Source organism: Mytilus edulis, chromosome 4 (assembly GCF_963676685.1).
Source record: "Mytilus edulis chromosome 4, xbMytEdul2.2, whole genome shotgun sequence".
Lineage (NCBI taxonomy): Eukaryota > Metazoa > Mollusca > Bivalvia > Mytilida > Mytilidae > Mytilus > Mytilus edulis.
This window is the reverse complement of record NC_092347.1, coordinates 12,692,580-12,718,229: the sequence shown is the minus strand read 5'-3', so window position 1 is coordinate 12,718,229 and position 25,650 is coordinate 12,692,580. Positions and strand designations below refer to the sequence as shown.

General features: G+C 33.2%; 2 protein-coding genes across 5 annotated transcripts in view; both read left to right on the top strand.

The window, feature by feature from the left end:
* Positions 1–20,068, top strand: part of LOC139518985 (transient receptor potential cation channel subfamily M member 1-like) — a 39,050-nt gene extending 18,982 nt beyond the window's left edge. For all 4 annotated transcript variants that reach the window (XM_071310698.1, XM_071310700.1, XM_071310699.1 and 1 more), the window contains 15 exons: positions 751–854; positions 1,598–1,717; positions 2,092–2,151; positions 2,715–2,970; positions 3,514–3,567; positions 9,376–9,465; positions 10,240–10,339; positions 12,793–13,060; positions 14,190–14,267; positions 14,820–14,966; positions 15,615–15,887; positions 16,802–16,997; positions 17,935–18,103; positions 18,570–18,721; positions 19,618–20,068. In XM_071310698.1, the coding sequence (XP_071166799.1) occupies positions 751–854; positions 1,598–1,717; positions 2,092–2,151; positions 2,715–2,970; positions 3,514–3,567; positions 9,376–9,465; positions 10,240–10,339; positions 12,793–13,060; positions 14,190–14,267; positions 14,820–14,966; positions 15,615–15,887; positions 16,802–16,997; positions 17,935–18,103; positions 18,570–18,721; positions 19,618–19,703 (2,153 nt within the window). In that variant the 3' untranslated portion in view covers positions 19,704–20,068. The remainder of the gene's footprint in view (positions 1–750; positions 855–1,597; positions 1,718–2,091; positions 2,152–2,714; positions 2,971–3,513; positions 3,568–9,375; positions 9,466–10,239; positions 10,340–12,792; positions 13,061–14,189; positions 14,268–14,819; positions 14,967–15,614; positions 15,888–16,801; positions 16,998–17,934; positions 18,104–18,569; positions 18,722–19,617) is intronic.
* A 1,761-nt stretch (positions 20,069–21,829) lies between these two features.
* LOC139521264 (uncharacterized) lies at positions 21,830–22,732 on the top strand. The gene has a single exon (XM_071314733.1). The coding sequence runs from the start codon at positions 21,830–21,832 to the stop codon at positions 22,730–22,732; it is 903 nt and encodes a 300-aa protein (XP_071170834.1).
* Positions 22,733–25,650: the final 2,918 nt, after the last annotated feature.

The window sequence follows — 25,650 nt, the reverse complement described above, 5'->3', positions numbered from 1 at the left end:
CCATTTCCCCGAGAGTGTTTAACAAAAGTCTCTTCGAAGGATTACTTGTGAACATATCTTATTTTAATTTAAATTTTGACGGTAGAAGTGACTCTCTGTTCCGTTTGGTTTACAATAGTTACACAATGACAACTTGTTTGACCTATTGAAATCCTATTTTTGATTTTACATAAATACCACAATACCTTGAATGCCAGTCATACCAGCAACACATACAAGAGGTTGAAATATACGTAATGAATGAATTGATATATTATGTTTCTACGGTACATTTTTGTAAAGTCCGTAAACTTGTATTCTTCATTTAACTAATGGCTAGCGACAGAAAAAATGGCTATTTAATTATACATTTATTAATATCAAAATAACAATAAATATTTCAATTAAGGGAAGATTGAACCGAGGACTAGTACACAAAAAAACTAGAATGAAAGTATATGGTGCAAGTTATAATTTAGACACAGAAACAGCAATCAGTCTGATATAAAATCAGTCACGAACAGAATACCAAAAAGAAAAAAAACACTAGGAAAAAGCCCACTCCAATCAAATCATAAATTAACGGCGATACTTTGCCTTATCTGTTTATACATTTGTTAATCTTTAATTCATATAATTTCTATACTCATTTGTATCCTGATCCTGACATTTTGTGGTGATATTAGAGTATGACCCTTGAAATTGTATAAGTAAATTGAATAGATTTCACCAAAATGTATATAAAGATTCATTCATGTTTTATATATACAGGTTTGATGGAACAATACCAGATAGCCTTAACACCAGGCTCTTTGTCCCTCTACTTTTACATTGCCTACCAGTATATACAGGAACAGTACAAGGATCAAAAACAGGTAATGTAAATGAAGATAGTATGTATCCCGGTAACATTTCGCACAATATAACAAAAGAGAGATGGTTCTGTCAGTGTGTATTTCTGAATTGTAATGTTTCCACAGTTTTATTTTCTATATAGATATCTTCAGAACATACAATTAGCTCAACTCCTTACTTGTATATATGTTTTCGGGGAGCTATGGTACACTTCAGGAAAGAATGTTTGTGATCCAACTAAAATAGAAACATGACATATTTCACTGCTTCATATAGTGTTCGTAACAGACCACTTTTGAGTTATGTCCGATCCTTAACCGAAAAAGTTCGTCATTTATGCGCGCCTTTATGACGTCGCTTTTTAGATAGAGGGGATCGCCTGTATCTGTGCACTATTGTTCATCAAGCGTCTTCGCGATCGTCATTATGCAGGATAAACTAGAAATAATATTTTTTCCGTTGGTACTTAATCACACTTTCTTAATGACAGCAGTGATGATTATCAGTTACAATGTATGAACATTTAATTCGCCGACATGGGAACGACATGGGAACGGAAGCGACGGCATTCCTCAACACAAACATGAGGTATGATTTATGACTGATTTTTTCGATGTTTTTTCCAAGCACTGAGTCCTCGCAAAAACCCGTTAACACTTTTTACGTTTATACACCTGTGATACACTGTTAATCTCATTCAATCGTTTAGGATCACAAAGTGGTGTTCAAGTGTATATTAATGTTTTCTTTTCTTGCACATTAGGAACAACTGGAGTTACTCCTCTTGGAAGCAATCGTAGCCGATCGTGTTGATTATGTCTCAGCAATGATACAGAATGGTGTAAAGTTTAATCCTGCTTTCCTGGAAATTCTGTATGATGAGGTATATGTTTGTTGATTTGTACAATTTAATCATATCTGTCTATCATTTTCTTTAAAACCATTATACAAATGAGTCATAACGTCATATTTCATTGATTTAGATTTGAACATAATACTGTACACCTATCGTTATCATTATGATGGAACTGTCATATAAGTGAGACGTTTAGCTAGCTATTTTATCCATTAATTTCGTCATAAGAAAATGCCTGTACCATGCCAGGAATATGAAAGTTGTTACTATTCATTCGTTTTATGTGTTTGAGCTTTTATTTTTGCCGTTTGATAGGAATTTTTTATTTTTAATTGTCCTTGGAGTTCGGTATTTTTGTTATTCTACTTTTGATGTATTTTAATTTACATGTTTCTTTTCAGACTATGATATGTCCAAGTTGTGAGGCTAAAGATTGTCGACAAATTCATTCAATTCATTACGTGAGTATGTCTTGATAATTTACGTAAAGCATACTTGATCGATTAATAATCATCGATGCAAACTTGGACACGCTCAACCTGTCACCCAATTATTCAGAGTACATGCAAATTTTTGAAGTTTTATTCACCTTGATTTGTATTTTCTTAATGTATCATTCGAACTTTGATCGACTGCTGTCTATAGTTTTGTTGACTGCAAGTAATTGTTATTTTTGACAAAAACATTTTGACACATGTATGTTATCAAAATTTTTAAGTTGAAAAGCATGACAGATACAACAAAAGAGCAGGAACTGCTGAAAATAATGGAACGACCAAATTCAGCTCCGTTTCTTTAATAGATTTGTGTTGCTCAAAACGTTTATTTTCGGTGTAGGGCTTTATGAACTGATGTTTTTCAAAAAGTAGGTTTTCTTTAGCATTTTTATTCTCACTACGGTTTAAACTTTCCTTCTTGTCATCTTCTTTTTACCGTACTGTGACCAATAAAATAATAGGTTTTTATATTTTAAAGAGAAGAGCGCTAACTTAATACATTAATTTAATATTAACTTTCATTTCAGCGTACATGCAAAAAGACATGCAAAAAGATTTGGTGTACATGCACAGAAGATTGCTCTTTAGTGAGACATAAATGTCAACGTAATAAAAACGAAAAGCCATCCCATGAATATTCCGTGCATGTCGAGGGCTCCGAATGTAGCTGTGTGAGACACGACCGGAACAAAAGACTGAAATCAAATGGAAAAGATGGCAAATGCGTTGATGTCAGTAAAAGGGCAAGATATCTTTGTCAGGAACTCTTGAATCACGCGAAAGGTAAAGGAGAAATATGTGATAGCTTGATTTCAATACAAATAACAAAAATGTTAAGATAAATGTAGTATTCGTACATCTTTGATTTGCATTGCGATTCAGTGTATTATATACTAGATATAAAACGAAACTAAAACTGAAAGAGAAAAGGCGTACTTAATTTTCCTGGCATTTTGTTGGCATTTTGTGTTCCCTTTTAAAATGAAGGAAGGTCGGAAGATACCAGAGGGACATTCAAACTCATAGATCGAAAACAAACTGACAACGCCACGACTAAAACCGAAAAAGACTAAGCCAAATGACCCCTATCAATAAATGAGGGTGATCTCGGGTGTACCGGAAAGGTGAGCAGATCCTGTTCAACATGTGGCACCCGATGAATTGATGTGAATTAATTGTAACGAACATATCATAAAAAATCACTGAAATGGTTAAAAAATAGCTTGAAATATAATAAAGAAATAAATCCAAAGGGTCTTGCAATACTATTACACACTACGATTTCATTTGCTACTAAATTATTTTACTTGTTGTTCTGTTTTTCAGTAAAGAAAGAAAAGCGTTCGTGCAAGGTAAAACCGAGTGAATCAGAAAGCTCAGGTAAAGAATGACCTGCAAACGTTAACGTTATGAACCAATTTTCAAATGTCTTTATTAACGCTTTCTATTTCTATTTTCTCATCACTTTTTGACAAGCTATCATAATCCAACGACCTTACCTAAGAATATCTCCAATTTAATTTTTGTGTTTTTTTTTTTAATTGAAGGAAGTTATTTGCGTCGAACAGCCCTTCTTAATTAGTAGAGGTTCTGGCCAAAAACGAAGGCTTTTATTCACGACGCACATCAATATTGCATATTTAACAAGTGTACTTCTCCATGAAGAAAATTGTCCTAGCCTAAGATTATTTTACTTTATATAGATACATATGATATATGATAAGTGATCATTTTCATACGTAATTGCAGAGGATTTTATTAAGTGAATGCTCCTCGTCGCTGTAAAAGATCAATAAATGTTTTAAAGTCAAGGTCAGCCAAATTTCTCCAAACGTAAGATTTTTCTTGATATCGAACTCATCAAAATTTTATTTGAGTAAAAACCTGAACTACAATTAAAAAATAAAGCTGTGTACAAATTTGAAGAGGATCAATATAATAATGTTGGTACCTAATTGGCGACACATTGTAACTGTGGGACGGGCAAACACAACTGTTTGCGAATTGTTTAATAACCTAAAAAAAAAACCAGATAAGCTAAAAATTAGTTGCCGAAATGGTATATTGCTGTTCAATTGTAATAAATCGATTAAGCGGAAACAAATTCGGGTAACAAACTAAATTCGTGGGAAACATATCAACTAAATGAGTAAAACAACGGAACAAAAGAAACACCGAACTGTCCACAAAAACAAACGCGAACATATTTAGAAAAGAACTTTTTGATAAAAACTGCCATATTCCTGACCTGGTACAGGACATTTTAATAAAAATAAAAGCTGGTTTGAAAATGGCTAGTCAAACCTCCCACTAGTATCTGTATCAATATACATTCTGCCAATGTAGGCACACCTCCAAAGGAGTTGAATATGTAATCCGCCACCACAAAATGTTATAATACACAATAAATGTCTAATCCAATTATGAATACACAGTAATATATCGGTAAAAAGTGACTTCTATAATGCCACCGTTATGTACATTTAATATTTAATTTGACAATAAAAAGATAAAATTTATCTTTAATATAGATCTGTATGCATCCATATAATAACCAAAATTCATTAACTTAAAGGTTGATTTAACTGTCTATTTGATTTGATTACAACTGATGATACCCGAAGAGATCCCCACCCTGATCATCAGCATAATGTCACATGTTACTTAACATTCACTCCTCATGAAAGATTGTTTTTCTTTTCACATTTTTGTTGTTTAGTTAGCAGATCATATCGCTTCATATGGAGATTGTTAATAAGCTGTCTACACACTCTTTTTAATTGTCCAGCACTATTTTGAACAATTTTATTGTTACATTTATTCACAGTATAGTAGAAGGGATTAGCTATTAGCAGAACTAAGTCTACTTCCTCTGCAAAGTAAGATTTTGCTAAAAATTCACTACCATATCAATTACTATATCCACCAATCTTTTCCTTACCATTTCAAGTGACTCACATGTTAATAGAAAATGTGACAAGGTTTCAGGACTCTTATTACAAAGTTTACTTTCTTTGGTTACATCTTCTGACATCAGACTCGGATTTCTCTTGAACTGAATTTTAATGTGCGTATTGTTATGCGTTTACTTTACTACATTGGTTAGAGGTATAGGGGGAGGGTTGAGATCTCACAAACATGTTTAACCCCGCCGCATTTTTGCGCCTGTCCCAAGTCAGGAGCCTCTGGCCTTTGTTAGTCTTGTATTATTTTAATTTTAGTTTCTTGTGTACAATTTGGAAATTAGTATGGCGTTCATTATCACTGGACTAGTATATATTTGTTTAGGGGCCAGCTGAAGGACGCCTCCGGGTGCGGGAATTTCTCGCTACATTGAAGACCTGTTGGTGACCCTCTGCTGTTGTTTTTTATTTGGGCGGGTTGTTGTCTCTTTGACACATTCCCCATTTCCATTCTCAATTTTATGTTGGATTGACTTTGTTTTTATTGAACGATGCTCGATTTGATTGAAATATAGTTTCTGTAGCAATTTTAGTTCTTGAAGGAATCCTTACAATGTCTCTATTATTTGCTGTTTTTGTAGTAATCAGTGGGTGTTTTTTCCCGATAGTATATTGACAGTTCATATACTGAAGAGTTGAGTACATCTTTGATTCATCAAGACTTTTGTAAGTCCAGTAGTTTTGCACTTTATTATCTATAAATGATTTCCATTTTGATTTTGTAAGTGGATTATCCAGATATTTCTCTATATTTTCTATGTTATATAACAAGCATATTTTTTTTATATCAATGAACCAACTGTTACTATTAAAGGATTTCAATTTAAGCTGTCTTTCTGCTATTCGTCACTCATTTGAAGTTTTTTCTGATCTAGAGATGGTTCCAAATAATGTCAAAATTTTGATATGTTACTCAACTTCAATTGGTATCATGCCAGAGAGTATATAAATGGATGGGTCTGCTGTATTTGTGTAGATAATGATAATAGCTGTTTTAATAATTTTTTGTGGTATAGATTTAAAGTTGTTAGCGATTTTCCTTTTGGAATCAAAAATTTCTAGTCCATATGTTAGAATCGGTAGTACATAAGTTTTAACTAGTGTGAGTATTGTTTCTGGGTCTAATAAGTTGGTTCCGTGTTGACCTGATCCCATTAAACTATATAAAGTACGCCTTGCTTTTTTGATGTTTTCTTCGACTGTTAAAAGGACTGAGTTTGTTTTTCTGATTTATGTATTCCAATGTGTTTTGCTGTTTTAACTACTGGCATTGGCTTGTCATCCATATTCCAAAATCCTTCTTCAGTTTCTATTGTTTTTGTGGTTGTTCTTCTGGCAGTATGACACTTTTAGTTTCTACTGAAGTCAACTGCAATATCGACCAAAGACTGTATCTCAAGTGGATTAGTTGCTATAATAGCGACATCATCAGCACAGGTAGGTGCACAACAGTTTATGTTACCAATTTCCCACCTAGTCCTGTTTCACACAAGAGGTTCAATAAAGGGTTAACATATACTTTATACAAGTCTGCAGATATAGCTCCACCTTGACGTACTCCTTGTTCTACTAGAAAAGGTTCTGAAAGTTGACCATTCCATTTAATACAAGTAGCAGCATTTTGGTAAAGATTTTGTATCATTAGTAGAGATTGGTCAGATATTCCAATTTGGTATAGTCTTCTAATGAGATTTGCATGTACTACAATATCAAAGGCTGATTTCCCATCAAGCATAGCTAAGTAAGTTGGTCTTTTTATGTTTTTATTTTCTCTCTCAAATTCCTCTATGATGAGTTCACACATTAATGGGGTCGTATCCTCTGTGAATCCACTTTGTAATGGGTTTTGAGATTCTATAATTTTCACATTTTCTCTTAATTTCAAAATCTGTTCTATTATTTTCGATAAGGTTGGAGTGACAGTTATTCCACGATAGGTAATAGCATCCTTAATATTTCATTTGTTTTAAATATTGGAAATAATGTGCCTATTTTTAGTAGGTCTGGAACATAGCAGTATTTAAATGACATGTTTATGAGTTCACGTATATAAGCTCTCAGATCTTCACCACCATATATAATATTTTCTGCTGTTATTCCATAAATATCTGCTGCTTTATTTTTGTTCAAACTTGATATTGCTTTTTCTACTTCTTCATCAGTCACTTGCATATGGATATATCTTTCTTGGCAATTATCAGATATAACTTTAACTTCTTTTTCGACATTTTCCAAATGTTTATGATCAAACTTTGTATTCACAGACTGTTTAGCTAGTTCTCCAAAATGTTTATGCCAGCCGTTAATTATTTGATTGTCGCTGTTATAAATTTGACCATCAACATTGAGTTCATCTATATGTTTGGACATTTTTCCTCTTTGATTTGTGATCATTCTAAAAAAAGTTTTGGTATCGGAAACTTTAGATTCAATTAGTTTTTGCCTCTCATTTATTCTTCTAAGTGCTATTTCTAAACGACATTGCTTCCTCAGTTCGTAAGTTGTTAATTTCTTTTGCTTCAGATAGTAGTTGTGCTGATTATTAATGCTTCCGTTATTTTTCCAGTTATAGAACGCAACTTTCTTGTTACTGATAGCTTTACGGATTTCCTCATTCATCACTTAATTTTGGCTTCTTTTTTCCTTTATTTGATTTAGGAGCAAAAACTTTTGTAGCTTTAATTATGATGTTTTTTAAAGTGCTAAGACCACCCACAATGTCTTCACGGTTTTGTATTTTGCATCTTGTTGAGCTAATTTCTGTAGAGATGAGACTTGCATATTTTCCTGTATCAATTTTGTCCCATTTAATTCTTTTGCTAAATGTTTTTGTTGAAGTTTGCGACTTTCCAGAAGTATTGAGCTTTTTCTGATGATGTAGAACAGACAATAATATAGGGTAATGGTCCGAGACATTTGAAGTTACGTTTAGTTTCTTTATATCTATTATGTTCTCTGAATATTTGTTTTGATAAAGAATAAAGTCAATGGCTGTAGCATCTTTTCCATTTGAATGTATAAAGGTAAGTCCAGTTTCTTTTGAAGATAGCTCACGATCTTGCATAAAGTCATTGATACACTTTTTTCTTTGAGAGGAAACACCATTAATTATGTCTTCATTGAAATCTCTTCCTATAATTATCTGATGAGTATTGGAGTATGTACATACAATTTCATTTAGTTGGTCTATACATTCTAGTAACTCTTGTGTACTATTAGTGTGTCCTTTGCATGGTAGATATAAAGAAATAATGATGATGTTGGGCTCACTTTCTATTTCAATGCATTGGATTCTACTATTTCCTGCTTTCACAGTCGATATAAGGTGGTCTAGTTCTTTTCGCCACAATATTGCCACTCCGCCATATCCTCTCGGCATTTGTGTTGGCGGCAGAGGGTCATCAGTGTCAACCGACTTTCCTATTCCTATATATTTAGAGTGAATTTCATTCAATATGTGGAGTTGACAGTCAAACAACCAATGTTCCTGTAGTAAATAAATATCGACATCTTCCTTCATCTCCATGAAGAATGGTCCACAAGTTAAAATGTTTTTACAATTAAAACTCAGAATTTTCATATTTTTCTGCTCACAATAATTAAAATCTAAAACATTATTTGTACAGTTACTATTTACATTTGTAAGCAATTTCTCATCTAGTGCGGTGTCTGGTTGAGACTTGGGTGGTATAAAAAATTATCAGTGTGTCTTGTAGGTTGGTAGTACAACGCTTGTCCTACATGTATGTGTCTATAAAGATTGTCTGATGTTGGCTGATTGTTAAGCTTCAATTGATATATATCTTGATAATTTATTCTTGAATGTTGTGTTGTATTGTTTTGAACAAAAATGTGGTTTTGGATATAATCCTGGTTTGTCCAATTTGGAACAACTTCTATTAGATTATCCTTGCAGATGTTTCGAGTCTCTAGTTCTGTTTGATATGAGAATTGACTTGTATTCTTTGATCATAATTCTGATAATTCCTGTCTTCATTTTCTGGGCGGTAATAGTATTGATTGGGTTCACTATACCGTGCTCCATACATACTGTACTAGTATAAATTGGTTTTTTTTAGCCAGCAAACCTTCCCGCTTATATAAAATGTTTCATGGTTAGCTAAACTTCTTGCTTCTATTAAATGTTTTTTTTAATCAGGATTTGTTTTGCATCCTAGAATGAAATATATAACCAGATAATCGCTAAAGATTTTCTTTATTTCAGATATTTATCATGATTTACTGGCTTGGGCCATATTTGGAAACAAAACAAGACTGGCTGGAGTATTTTGGACAAAATGTTCAAGTCCACTATGTATGTTGATTTCGTATTAATCTTAATATGGCATATTATGCTTTTTGAATAACGGACATTATAATGGTTTATAATTACTTTTTTAAATTATTATTTGGATGGAGAGTTGTCTCATTGGCACATCACCACATCTTCCTATATCTATGATCATATTTTAACAGATATCACTGTATACATGTATGTACCCGGCAATAAACATGTTTTGTTTTGTATGATGCTCAATCACACATGAATCATGCCAAACTTGTGTGCACATCTTTAGGTTTTCATTGTTTTCTTTTTTTTTTAACGAAAGACTTAATGGTAGATTACAAACATTCCTTTGAATTAAAATATCTACTTTCGGCATTCAATTAATTTTATGGCGAAAGTACTTGACCAAAGACGACATTGTTTCTTTTCTAGTGCTAATCTTCGACGAGAAGTGTGTTTTTAATTTATATATGTAAATATAATTTCATTGACTTTTTGTTTACTAAGAATGTGTTGCACTAATCTTGTCGTACTCACAAACTCATCGCCTGCTAAGTTTGAAATGGCAACAGGACGGTTGCTACCGAAGGAGCGGAAACTACTTTCCTTGCCGTAGTAACTAGCTCGTGTTGCGGTATAGCTCAATCATTTATTATCTGAAATGTGTACTGTTGAACTGTATTTAGTTTGTTCGTCTTTATATGTTTTTTTCGCGATACTTGTTATATTTTTATCGACTTTCTGTGTGCAATTGTGGTATGTTCGTCTTAAATAAAACGAATACCTGTTATATTTTCACAGTAACAGCGATTATGGCGAGTAGTATTCTTAAAAACATGGCGGACAAAGTAGAATCAGCAAAAGACAGAAAACTACACGAAGAACTAATACAGCACTCTAAGTAATTATCGTATTGTTTAACAAGTGATTTAGAGAGAAATATTGTTACGTATAGGCTAAAAAGATATGTTTTCAATGACTCTTTATTTATTGGACATCGTTATTCAAGTTTAAAGTTTAAAAATACAACCTAGTAAGTAAATGGGGTGGGGATTGAAAAAATACATCCTTAAATGTTATGTATTTTTATAAAATCATCTGGCCCAAAGGGCTAAGTTGGTATTTCTCATCATTTTGTGTCCGTCGTCTGTTGTTTTCAGTTAACTTTTTCTTCTCTGAAACAATGTGACAGGTGAGGGGATTGGGAGCCCGTTAACATGTTTAACCCCTCCACATTATTAGCTCACCTGGCCCATAGGGCCAAGTGAGCTTTTCTCATCACTTGGCGTCCGTCGCCCGTCGTCTGTAAACTTTTACAAAAAAATCTTCTCCTCTAAAACTACTGGGCCAAATTTAATCAAACTTGGCCACAATCATCATTAGGGTATCTAGTTTTAAAAATGGCTAAACATAGAACATAGGGGTAAAATGAAGATTTTAGCTTATATCTCTGAAACCAAAGCATTTAGAGCAATCTGATTGGGTAAAATTGTTTATCAAGTCAAGATCTATTTGTCCTGAAATTTTCAGATGAATTGGACAACGGGTTGTTGGGTTGATGGCCCCTAATTGGCAATTGTTAAAGAAATTTTACTGTTTTTGGTTATTATCTTGAATACTATTATAGATAGAGATTAACTGTAAACAGCAATAATGTTTAGCAAAGTAAGATGTACAAATAAGTCTCATGACCAAAATGGTCAGTTGACCCCTTAAGGAGTTATTGCCTTTTATTAATTTGGTAATTTTTTTGTAATTTTTTTCAAAATGTTTTCCTCTGTTACTAAAGGGCCAAGTTTATTATGGATGGAGAAAATTGTAAGTAGCAAGAATGTTAAGTAAAATAAGACTCTACAAACACATCACCATCACCAAAACACAATTTTGTCATGAATCCATCTGTGTCCTTTGTTTTACATGCACATAGACCAAGGTGAGCGACACAAGCTCTTAAGAGCCTCTAGTTTATGTATATGTCTGTCCCTAGTCAGGAGCCTGTAATTCAGTGGTTGTCGTTTGTTTATGTGTTATATATTTGTTTTTCGTTTATTTTTTATATAAATAAGGCCGTTGATTTCTCGTTTGAATTGTTTTACATTGTCATATCTGGGCCTTTTATAGCTGACTATGTGGTATGGGCTTTGCTCATTGTTGAAGGCCGTACGGTGACCTATTGTTGTTAATGTCTGTGCCATTATGGTCTCATCTGGACAATTGTCTCACTGTCAATCATACCACATCTTTTTTATATTGACCATAATCATCATTGGGATATTTAGTTTTAAAATGTTTCCGATGACCCCGCTTGACAAACAAGATGACCGACATGGCTAAAATAGAACAAAGGGGTGCAAGCAAGTTGTGTCTATTGTTCTGAAAAACTTTTGAAATAAAAAAATAATCTTTTAAAAGATAAAAATAAGCCCTATCAATTACTCGTTGGCGTGAAAACTGTCAAGTGACTTCTTATAGGAGTAATTGTCATTAAATGACAAATTTTAACTTTGTTTTTCGTTTTGCCTTATAAACTATAATAGATAAATACACATAGAAACTTTATGTTCAGCAAGTCAATATCTACGAACAAGTATGTATGATGGTCATTATTGTCAGTCTATTTCCAATAAGAGTTAGTACCATTTGATAACATTTTACCATAAGTTTACGTTTTTGTCTCTTATCATAAAGATTATAATAGAAAAATAGAAACTAAATTTAGCAAAAACGCTCAACAAGATAATATTTACATTCAAGACAATTATAATCAAATGTTCCGACGACTCATAAGTTTTACGTTTTGCCTGATATGATCAAAATTGCAATAGATGAAAAAAAACTGTATGTTACAAATATTATCAGCAAAATTTATAGAAGGTTGAGAGAAACAAAACAGACAAAATGATCAGTTATATTTGCTAAAAAACAAATTTTTTATGAATGATATACTTACCTGATCGCCATGGAGAATAAACTTGAAATTGATAGTTAATAGAAAATACACTTTATTTATAATATACGTATAGTCATAGCATACAGAACGCGAAAATAATGGAATTTAACAGAAAACAAAAAAATAACGGACTTTGGAAAAAAGGGAGAGGGCTTTAATAAATTGTCCTGTCTCGAAGTATCTATGAATTTTGATATCGTTTCTGAAATTCTCCAGACATAAAATCTCTTACTGAAATTCTCTAGACATAAAATCTCTTACAGCAATTCTCCAGACATAAAATATTTTACAAAAATTCTTCCTACAACAGTTTACCAGTTTACATACTTTTAACCATGCTCTAAATGCCCGCGATTTCGCGGTTGTGTTCTATGAATCTAAGCATACAGGTATTTGTATCTTAGATTATTTGAGGACAGAGTACTACGTATGCAGAATACATTGTATGACGAATGTGAAGATGATGCGATGGTTCTAATGCAGCAACCAGATAGAGTATGGGGGATAAATGTATCACCAATGGCATGTGCATATGAAAACAACATGAAAGATGTAATAGGACACCCTTGCATCCAGAGACGTCTTAACAGGATATGGTACAACCAAAACCCCCATGACAAATTAAAAACTGATGCAACTGCTAAAGCAGCTAAACTGACAGACTTTGGATGGGTAATATTGCTTTATTGTCACTTTCTACGGAATATTTTTGATTGGTTAAATTACTTTGAACGTCACTATTTGAAAATAAGTTAGTTTTTTTGTTTATTGTTCAGAAAATCTGTGTCTGAATATCAAACACTATCGTTTTCCTTGATGACTTAATTAAAGCTTACTTTTATAAATCATTAAATGTTCTTGCTCTAATTTACCCAATTTGGTTATAATTCGAGCGCATTACTGCTCAAAAACAATGACAATGGGGATCAAACACCATTTATTTTCCATCTTAGAACGCCTTCTCCAGCACCACTAATGAGAATTATGTAAACAAAACATGCGTCTAGTATCATAATTTAGTTTTTGTTTTACAAGCCAGATACATCCAGTGGCATATAGTTCATACAAGTTCGGGACCAGAACTGATTTACAATAAATAAAATAGAGGTCTATGAAGAAGGTCAGAAAAAATTAAGAATCATTATGCAAAGAGCGTGGCATTCTCTTTAAACAAGTCATGTAATGTCCCCATTCTGACAAGTCGTGGTTACTTACTTGTGCATCCCACATAACAAAAACTAAACTAGCTTCTCAAATTGACTAGTGTTTGACTGATTTACCAGGAGTGGCATATATCTATTCCCCAGTCACTCTTGTGACGTACCCCTTGAAGTTGTTTTCGCAAACACATATGTCTTGCACATTGAAATATGTTTTAAGGTTTAAATTTTACAATTGCTGTTGGATAAAGATACAGATTGATATTATAGATCAAACACATGAAGCATTGGACATTTTTACTATCTGGCCATGAGGTCTTGATGTAAATAATAGTTGGTTTGTTTCTATCGAACGATTGTGTTGGTGTGACGGGCCTGCACACAATATAAATAATATTAGTTTGCTACAGAGTATCTCATTACAATTATCACAAAAAATTAGGACGAGTATGTAACACTTGCTTACAATTTGTTAATACATTGTGTATTTAATCCATTTTATTGTTTGTGCACTGTAAATTTATATGGAGAAGATGTAGTTTTCTTCATATTATTTTTGCGAGATGCTACATGTGTTGATAATGGCCTAAAAAAGAAAAGCTTTATAAAATCAGAATTTGATATTTTTCTCATTATTTTAGAACTTGATTTTTTACAACGGAAAGAAAAATGCAAAAGAGGCTTGGTTTTCGCCCCTAATGGTATTTGTATTCCATTACGTAAGTATAATGATTTTACGATATTAAGTTTTTACATATCAGAAAGTCTGAAAATGTGTTTACGTTTAACCCCCCCCCCCCCCCCCACACACACACACAATATGTTTGTACCTGTCCAAAGTCAGGAACCAGTAATTGAGTGGTTGTCGTTTGTTGCTTTGTAACATATTTTTTTTTCGTTCATTGTGGTGTACATAAACGAGGTAGGCCGTTAGTTTTCTCCTTTTTGGCGGACTATACGTTACTGTCTTTGTTCATTGTTGAATGCCGTACGGTGACCTATATTTCTTAATTTCTATGACATTTGGTCTCCTGTGGTGACTTGTCTCATTGAGAATTCTACCACATCTCTTTGTTTTTAAAATCAAGGTTTCTATAACCTAGACAATAAGCCATAAAATAGATAAAAACAATGTTGTGTTTTAAATAAGATTGTAATATGTCGTGTATCTTTAGATAACATTACATTACATTTTAATCAAGTTCATGTGCTTATTACTATTTATATAGTACTGTATCTGCATATTTCTTTTATGTATTGAATCATTTTAGCTTTTTGTTATGGCTGTCATTGTTGGATTCAGTGCCTTTATTCTGACGGATCTGAACATAATTGACAGTTACAAAGACATAGGAGTGTACGAATGGCTCCTGTATGGCTGGTTGGTTGCCGATATTACAGAGGAGTATTTGATACCGGTATGCTTTAATATACAGCTATAAGGATAGAAAGTAAAGGCAAATGAAATGTTAAATCACCACATAATTCGAAAGTTGATTTTAACTACTATCGACATCGACTCTTCTTCAATGCAACATCGACTTTAAAAGTCTACAAGGCACTTAATATTTCTTCAGATTTTAACCATATCTAAAAAGTTTCGGGTGTTATTGTAATTGAATGAAGTTTGGTGTGGAGTGTTTTGTACACTTGTTAAGATTCAGAATTGAATGGGGAATGTGTCAAAAGGACAACAATCCAACCAAAAGAGTAGAAAACAGCCCAAGGCTACCAATGAGTCTTCAACGCAGCGAGAAATCCCGCAACCGGAGTCGGGCTTCTTTTGTTGTCGTTTTTCGTTATTTGCTATGGTTTTGTAAGTTTGTCTTCGAATATATAATTTATATTACATATCATTGCATTCGGTTGTCTTTAAAATAATGAGAAGTAATTGATAATAGCCTGTTATAAACATACACGCATCGTATTATTTCAAGAGGCTGCGATAATTCGTAAATTTTATCTGTTTGAAATACTTTCTTATATCTATCAACCATACAGTAGAGTAAGAGCTTTCCATTAGAAGATAAATTTTTTCTCTTACAAATATTTTGCATTTTTTACAGCTGATTATTAGGAAGCACTATTGTATAGGACGAAAACATGGCTATTGCTTCAAATTTCACAGAGCTTTCTTCAATATTTGGAATGTGTTAACCTTTATGTCATATTTGATCATTGCTGCTGCAGTGTTGGTGAGAACTATTAACTCGGCTGACTTCCACAGAATGGCCCTTAGACTGTACAGTCTTGGTCTTTTCACGATGTACATGCGATTTCTTCAGTGCATGATTATCCATAACTATTTTGGTCCTAAAATAATCATGATTGGCGAAATGGTAAGTTTACAATAACAAAAGTTAAAAAAATGGGTCCAAAGTATAGAATGGGCGCTTAAAAGTCTTATATTAAAAATAATGCTAGAAACTTAGATCTCTTGATTAGATAAAATAATAAGTGAAACTGAAAGTAACGTATATTATCACACATGGTGTACTAATATGTACGATTTAGCATGGCCAATATAGCCAGAAGTTAAGGTAGTTATTTGTCCTCGGGGGCAAATATCGTTATCAGCCCTCGAAAATCAATATCGTGCTCCCGACTTTCACGTCCGGTAACGTGTCAATCAAAAACACCATCATTAACTCACTGTGATACATATTTTTGATTTTTGTCTTCAAATTTTATTTGAATTTTTGTTGAAATTATTAAACATATAATTAATAATATATTGTAACTATGCTTTCTTTTTCTCCAGCTGGAAAATATGTGATAAATAGATTATTACATGTCATTTTTCATTTTGGCTCTGGTATCAGCACTCGACCCATACCAAACCCTCTGGCATGATAAGGGAGTCTAGGGCCGATACCCGGGCCAATATCGAAAATATCATGTAATAATCTATGAAAAGAATGACACTTAAACCAATTTAATATTGAAATATACAACCTCGAAGCAAAACTAACTTGACAGCAAAACAGTTTGGTGAAAAGTCACATAACATTTAACTAGTTCCCATTTAAGAACAGAATGTAACTGAGACCTCTTAAATACACATTTTCGTATATCAAAATAAATTGTTTAATTTTGGAAATATTCCTAAACAGGCTGGTATATTTCTAACTTAACAATCATTCTTTCAAACGATATCAACAATAGATAACAAAATTGTGTGTTCTATTATAAATGCATTATGTTTGATCTAAGGTTGTCATACAATTCTGAATTTCGTATATGTTTCTTTCAGCTACTCGAATTGATGAAGTTTGTCTGGATTTTAATTATTTTCATGATGTGTACAGGGGTTCTGTATCATGCAAATATGTACCCAAGTCATTTCGACATGTGGTCATTGAAGGGTGTGCAATTCTGGAGAATCTGGAAAGTTATAGCATTGCCGTACTGGCAGATCTACGGAGAACTTAATCTTGAACAGCTAACAGGTAAACAGTGTATATTAATTTTGGCAACATTAATCTGGGTTTCTTTTATCAAAGTGTTTATACAATAAGTCTTCTGTGTATAATTATTAGTTTAAGCGAGATGTTATATGATAAAATTGAGAATGGAAATGGGGAATATGTCAAAGAGACAACAATCCGACAATAGAGCGGACAACAACCGAAGTCCACCAAAGGATCTTCAATGCAGCGAGAAACTCCCGCACCCATAGGCGTCCTTTAGTTGGCCCTTAAATAAATATGTTTACTACATGTAGTTCAGTGATAATGGACGTCATACTACACACCGAATTATACAAGAGAAACTAAAATTAAAAATGATACAAGTTAACATAGGCAAGATGCTCCTGACTTGGGACAGGCGCAAAAATGCGGCGGGGTTAAACATGTTTTTTTAGATTTCAACCCTGTCCCTATACCTCTAGCCAATGTAGAAAACAAACTGCACAACAGTACGCACAGTAACGAAACTGCACAACAGTACGCACAGTAACACTCTGTTTATGAGAAGTCCGAGTCCGATGTCAGATTAGGAAACAAAAGAAAATAAAAAAAATGACAATAATACATAAATAACAACAGACTACGAGCAGTTACTGACATCCCAGCTCCAGACCTCAATAAAACTTATTGAAATATGAATATCAGGCACAACCCCTCCTGTTAGGGGTTTTAGTGCTATACCATAATAAAATAATATGTGAGACGAACATAACCCGTGCCATGTTAACAACTGATTTTAGAATGAAAATACTTGTGTTATCGTTCCAATCAAAAGCATCAGGACAGACATTAGTTTTCAAAGTGACGCATTTTTCAAAGACAAAGAAATGATTGTCAGTTGTAAATATTTGTGTGCATAGAGATCGCTTCTTTTTTTTTTTTTTTTTAAAGTTTTTTCAAAACAATTTTCTTGTAGGTGACAATAATGATAATGGAACATCATGTACTTTTGTTGAGTCTGAGTGGGAGGCGAATCCAGATATAGAAAGATGTGTCGAATACGACTGGGCACTTTTAATCATAGCAGCATTTTATCTTCTTGTCACCAATCTACTGTTGGTAAACCTCATAATTGCTTTGTTCAGGTATGAAAATATTGATATATCACGGTGACCTATAGTTGTTCACTTCTATGTCGCTTGTTGGAGAGCTTTCTCTTTGGCAACCAAACCACATCTTATTTTATACATATGTTGTGGTCTTCGATCATTTTGTTGTTAGAGGGACTAAGATTGTCGTCACACTTTTACTAATTGCAAATTTATTTTACAACCACATATACGGTATACGACACTAACTGTTCGCCGCAGACAAGCATACGATAAGTATACAGTCCCGTAAAATAACATAAACATGCTAAAATATGTCCTATATATCTGATAACCAGAAATACCAAATGGAATGTATATAACAATAATACTGCAGTTTCTTTTTAATTTCTGTCAGTCTGTGTTTATAATACTTTAATAACATAAAATTATTGTAATATTAATAAATATACAAAATGTTTATCATTTCACTTACCGTAATTTCTGCATCTCTCTTTTGTAGTAACCAGTTTGAACAAGTGCAAGTCGACTCTGACAGACTGTGGAAATTCTGGAGATATTCAATCATAACCAAGTTCAGCACAAGGCACCCAGTACCTTTCAACTTGTTAATATTCATTCCACTAAAGATCTATAGACGTTGTACACAAAAGGGTTTGTACATTTGTCACTATTGTACAATGTATATTTCTGTTGTTAAATAAACTTTAAGTTATACCCGAAACTTTTTATGATGATCTGTGTCAATTATAATTATGTTTTCATCCTAATAAAGAATTGGTATCAATTAATTAACCAGAATTTTTTAAAATGAAATAAAATGATGCTGTTTTGTTTTTGATTTCCTTTTTGATATATGTTTTACACATAATCTAGATTGTAGATTAGATCCTCTGATCGGTATCATGCGGAATTTAAGCAACGTTTATGTCTTTTTTTTTAATGAAATTTGGTCGTTCACACTTTTTCATGTAACATCGTGTATGTTAAACACTAACACTGTTACAATTATGTGATTATGTCATCACATTACATAACTTTCAATCTAAAAAAACAACAAATCACACAAATTCTGAACTCAGAGGAAAATTCAAAACGGAAAGTCTTTAATAAAATGGCAAAAACAAATGATAAAACACATCAAATGAATGGAAAACAACTGTCATATTCCTGACATGGTACTGGCATTTTCTTATAACAACTGTACTATAGGTTTTTTGTCGAATTTTTAGTACTAACTGAAGATTTAATAGAATGATGATATATTAATCTTTCGGTGCGTACTCAAAATACGCCAAAATGTATAGAAATTAAGGTGTTGGTCTATTATCTTTAGACATGTATTATAATAGAAACCATCCTATTGTTTGAACATCAAAGTTCCCAATGACTAGACGTTTTTTTTCTTCTAGATTTATTACTAAACACCAGTCTGAGAACATTCCGTCGGAATTTATAATTCATAGCACCAATCACTGAATAGTTCTATTTTGTAGCGGAAATAAATCAAGTCATCCATTTATGGAATTCTTTTTCTCTTTTTTTTGTAGAAGAAAATAAAAAGGAAGTATTAGTTAAAGAACAGGAGCTGCATGCTGTCCGCTGTCTATATTACCAGGCGACAAAGAAAAAATAGTAGAAATGAGAGAACAAAATTGTATTGTACATGTGTAAATTACTTTTTAAATTATTCAGATTGTCTATATTGTAATGTAATGATGTATGTGGGTATTTTAAACAGTTCGACATGAGTCTTACTGCGAAGAAATATCTCTCAATAACGTTTGGTTTTTTTTTTTTATGCACAGTCGTAGTTTCCCTGCTAATGTAATTATGTTATACGACGCATACATGTATGTAAACAGTAAACACATTGATCATCCTGATAATTACTTCATTCCTAAAGGATACCAATAGCACCGTAGTAAGATCTTAAAATATTGTTTTAATTTGTACTAACATTGTTTTTGTTTGTGATGAATTAAAATATATGATATGCATTGTTATACATTTTTTTTTTGAGAACCTATGAACCTACATCCTGTCCACATGGAAAATATGTTGTACTTGTAATATGTAATTGGCTTTGAAATAGATTCCAGTAACTGCGAGTACTCTAAGATCGTTACTTTTTTGTCTTTTTTGTCTTTACGTTAGTTGTGTTTGTGATTCTTGTCGATCTGAGGAGTCAAGTCATTTCAAAATGGTTGCTTACAGTCAAGTTGTGCTGTCACATACTGTCCATAATGATTGTTAGAGGAAAGATGAGCATTCACAAACATCTTCAAACCCGAAACTTTCTTCATGTGTATTTCCAAAGTCAGAAGCGTGTAATTCAGTGATTGTTTTTGGTTGCTGTCCATCTTTTTTTTTACACTTTTTAAAAAATGTTTTTTGCTTCATGAATATATGCCTAAACAAATCGGAAATTAAGTCCAAACACCGGAGGTTAATCCGTATCATGTTTGAGGTTCGTGTGGCTCACTTTTAATACCGGCATCATACATCAGCGTATAGCTCCGACGTATGCCGGGCGTGGTAAAAAATCATGTACGCTGCCAATACACTAGAAATTTTGGATGCATTCCAACTGTCAATCATATCTGTATCGTATGCACAACGAGCGTTAAGCGTGTATTGGACGTACGAAAAGCGTACCTAGGCGTTTATCGGGCGTTCAAGTAGCGTATTTTGGCGTATTTCTGGCGTTTGCCTAACGTAGAAGGAACGCACGCTACGAAGGAAACATATTCTTGAACGTATTTGAGACGCATCCCAGTCGTATCGGGGACGACATACCGTGCTTTCGGCGTGTATGTGACGTTAACTTTTGGGGTGTTTGTTCCAAACACACCCGCATACGTTTAAGTTAAAGTCGAACGATCTTGAAGCGTATACAACGTGCCCTAAATGTGTCTCAAACTGATCTGTAGCGTTTTCAACGCGCTTGTAGCGTATGTATTACGTGCGTGTAGCGTACTTGTATACGCTTGAGATGGATGAAATTTTTTAAGCTGCATAAACATTTCCTGGACTTATAGCGTTCCCCAAGCGTATAGCTTTGCATTTCGACGTACTTCAAACTTATACAACGCGCGTTTAACTATTGCTTTTAAGCGTTCCTCTGGCGTGCAACTAATGTATATTTACCCTGGTATATCCTTCGATGAATGGTGTTCGTTGACTCCATAGAATATATTTTCGCTCTGTTTACACCTTTTCATAAAATTCTTGGTGAACTATGTGCTTATTCGTCGTTTTCAATTTCCTAGTGACCTTTAGCTTTAGATAATTATTTGCATTTGAATAGTGTTACCTTATTGAAAGAAGAAGCGATAAAGTTCCCGATTCTGTACTTTAAACACATTGATACAATGTGCAAACATGAATTCGTTCTCTTGAACAACATTCTTGTTTAAGAACTGGTTTTAATGACCTATTAGTGTGTCGTAATCAACCTTGAAATAACCTGGAAACATTTCAGACCACTACCCCATCGTAGCAAGAATTAAATATGAATATTGTATACACAATAAATCTAACAAAAGGATATGTTCGACTCCGAAAATCAACTGGGACAAAGTAGATATTGAGAAATATAACTCAACAATAGAAAATGGCATATTAGAACTGAACAAAAACCTCCAATCTATACAGGATATTGAACATGCTTATATAGACTTAAATCAGCTACTATCCAAGGCGGCATCTACCTCAGGACCATCCAAACAAATAAGGAAGAATAAACCAAAACTACAAGTAATGACACCAGAAATTCGTCAAGCAATAACTGACAAGAAGAATTCATACTATAATTGGAAACAGAACAACCGACCTAATGATCCCAATAATCAGTGGTTACAGAAGAAGAAAGTAACAACTTGTAACCTTAGAAAAAAATGCCGACTAACACTAGCAAAACAACAACTAGAAAGGAAAAGCGAACTGATTAATGCCAAAAATAACAACTCCAATTTATTTTTCAAACTTATCCGACGTCAAAGAGGAAGATTTGGAATGCATATTGATGAGCTAAATGTAAACGGACAAAAATACAATACAGAAGGGGGAATATTGGAGGGTTTTAGAGAACACTTTGCAAATCTTGCTAAACAAAGTGATAACAGTCAATTCGACCAAGCATATATTGAGCAGGTAGACAATGAATATGCTACTATCATAGATATATGCAAACATGACTTCAGGCATATTCCAGTAGAGAAGCAAGAGATCACGAATGCCATTAAAAGTCTTAATCGAAACAAATCCCCGGATACCTATGGAGTCACTGCTGAAAATTTAATTCATGGTGGAGAAATACTTGCCTCATATTTACAAACTCTACTAAACAGTTCTTTTGAATTCTGCTTTATACCCGATGTTATCAAATTTGGAATATTAACACCAGTCTTCAAAAATAAAGGCAACAAGAATGACGCAAAAAAAAACTATAGAGGCATCACAATAACTCCAACTCTATCAAAGATCATAGAAACAGTACTTAAATTTCGCATCAATCCCAAAATTATATGTATACAAAATCCACTCCAGCGAGGCTTTACCAAGAATGCATCTCCTTTATATTGCTCTTTAATTATGGAGGAATTTCAACGAGAGAACAAAGATCTGAAAAAAGAAACAATATTTGTTATGCCTTATACGTAAATTATTTCACATGGGACTCACACCGCAAGAAATACTCATGATTGATGATCTATATAAAAATGCAAGATCCAGTGTCAAATTGAACGGTGAACAATCAAATGCATTTAATATTGAACAAGGTGTCCGACAAGGAGGCACTCTTAGTGCCGACCTTTACAAAGTTTATGTAAACGATCTATTAAACGAAATATGTAACACTGGGTTTGGAGGACATATTGGAACGATCAACTGTAGTGCGCCTACTTGTGCTGATGATCTTACCATAACTAGTAATTCTCAGTTTGAAGCACAAATACTAGTCAACATAGCTAACGATTACAGCAAAAGAGAGTCATATATAATACAACCTACTAAAAGCGTTGTACTACCTATCCAAACCAACACCAATGCCCATAATGATATGACACTTCTTATGGATGATAGGGAAATGCCTACAGTTGATAAAACCACACATGTTGGGATACAAAGATCGAACTGTAACACACAACTAGTAACTGCGGAGGAAAACATTAAGAAGGCAAGAAGAGCTTTATACAGTTTAATGGCAAGTGGCTTGCATGGAGAAAATGGACTAGACCCATCTACATCTATATCCACCTTCAGAACATATGTTATGCCTATCCTACTATATGGACTAGATGTTGTAATGACCAACAGCAAATCTTTGAAAATACTACAATCTTTCTACAAGAAAACGATAAAGCAAATATTATCTTTACCCATATCAACTGCAGACCCGGCTATATATTTATTATCTGGATTACTATATATATAGCTACCCATAAATGCTGAAATTGATATAAAAATTATAACTTTACTTGGAAATATTCTATGTTCTGACAAATCAACTGTTGAATGGAAAATAGCAAACCGTCAATTGAAAATTAAATCGTGCAAAAGCAACAGTTGGTTCATAGATGCAAAGAAAATTTGTTTTAAATATCAACTAGCAGACCCAGTAGAATTTTTGGATACAATAACAACAAAAGAAACATGGAAAAGAAGCATGGTGAATAAAATTAAAACATACTGGCATAGAAAGATCTTGGATGAGAAAGAACATTTCAATAGCCTACAATATTTATCTCCAATATACAGCCTTGGTCATTGTCATCCGTTGATCAGTATATCTACTTCTGACCCAAAAATAATACAAAAATTGCCACCACGAGTGAAAATTGCAACAGGGGTATACATCCTACAATCATAAAGAGCCAAATATAACTCTAATGCAGTGGACCCAACATGTCAATTATGCAAAAATGGAGAAGAAACATTATCCCATTTCCTGCTTATAATTACTTGTGTAACTCTAGATGCTGTAAGAAAACCCATATTGGAAAAAATAGTGAGAACTGCTGGTAGAATTTTCTCTGAGAGCAACAGAGTCAATAACATTGAACTACTCAGATTGATTTGCGATCCTTACAACTATTGCAAAAATAACAGTGATCAAATATTTGATAATATATCAAAAATTCTTGAACCTCAATGTAGGAAAATGTTACACCTACTCCATACAACAAGATATAGAATTCTCGGTCTGGATACTAAACAACTCAAAAAGAGGAGGAAAGTTTAAGACTATTAGTTAATTATATATAATTGTATATAATTAAAGTGTTATGTAAGTGACTCAGCATAAGACAGTCCAAATTATCACTTCTTATTTAGATAATTTTAGATTTTAAAATTTGCTATTGCGTATAGTATAAATTGACATTTGTGTATATAATATTCCGGTGGATGGAACCATTATTTGTGTGATAATTATATATATATTCGTGGTGGTGGATGTCACTCCAGCTATGATTGGAGGTGTGCCTTGACTGGCAGAATTTATTATACAGATTACAGATTACAGATACGACCACATTAAACCCCAATTCCACGATTTTTTTCGAAAACATTCATACGTGACGATACCTCTCGAATAAAAAAAATAAAAATCCACTTTGACGATTTTCTTTGGTAAAACAGAGTTAAATCAAATACACAAGAAACAGAAGCAAAAATTACCTCAAATGAATGAACCCGAAGGAGAAACGACCACTCTTGAAATATAAAACAATTCAACTGAGAAAAGTAACTTGATTTATAACAAAACAATTTGGATAAACGTTTAAGTATGTTATAAAGCCAATATGAAAATTAGGTTCAAATAGAGCTTTCTTACAAATTGACGAAAAGTACGTATGCTTGACGAATCATACGTAAGACTCGTTTAAGGGATCCTTTCTTTTGACATACTAGTATTGAAATAATAGTCGTGGAACTTCGGACAATTATCCTACATGCAACGACACTTATTAAATTGGATTTTTCTTGGGATATATTTAGGATTTCTGGACGTACGATAGGTTAAAATATGATACAACCAGGTCGGAGGAGATAACACTTCAAAATATCCTAAATATAGAGTAGTCAGACGAAACATTTACCCTAATAGACTAAAAACCGGCCCTCTTCAATATTACAATGTTGCACTGTTTAACCTAAAAAAATGTCAAAGCAAATACATTGTCTTCTTCCCTTACAGAAAAATGAGAAAAATCAAAGCACAAATACTTCCTTGATTCAAAATTTACAACGCTCAAAATAATAAGATGAAAATGAAGAAAACAAGATGATTTTCAAACTATGCCATATGCTGGTGCTCGTTTAATAACTTTTGAATCATCGCTTCTCCCATGGTGATATTCATTGCTCCCTCCTTAATGTGTATATATGATACACCGGAGCAATGGAAGGGTTGTTTTAGTGTATAATTACGTTTTGCCTATTGTCCTGAACATTCATGAAATATTAGCCACTGGACGATAAGTGACAACTTTGCGTCTATCTTCCAAACATGTGTACTGTTAAATCGTCATTATAAAATCCACAAAATTGTAGATTTATTTTCTTGATATACAAAA

Excerpts from the sequence above, each read along its gene's own strand:
- LOC139521264 (XM_071314733.1), top strand. The coding sequence starts at position 21,830 with ATGACACCAGAAATTCGTCAAGCAATAACTGACAAGAAGAATTCATAC.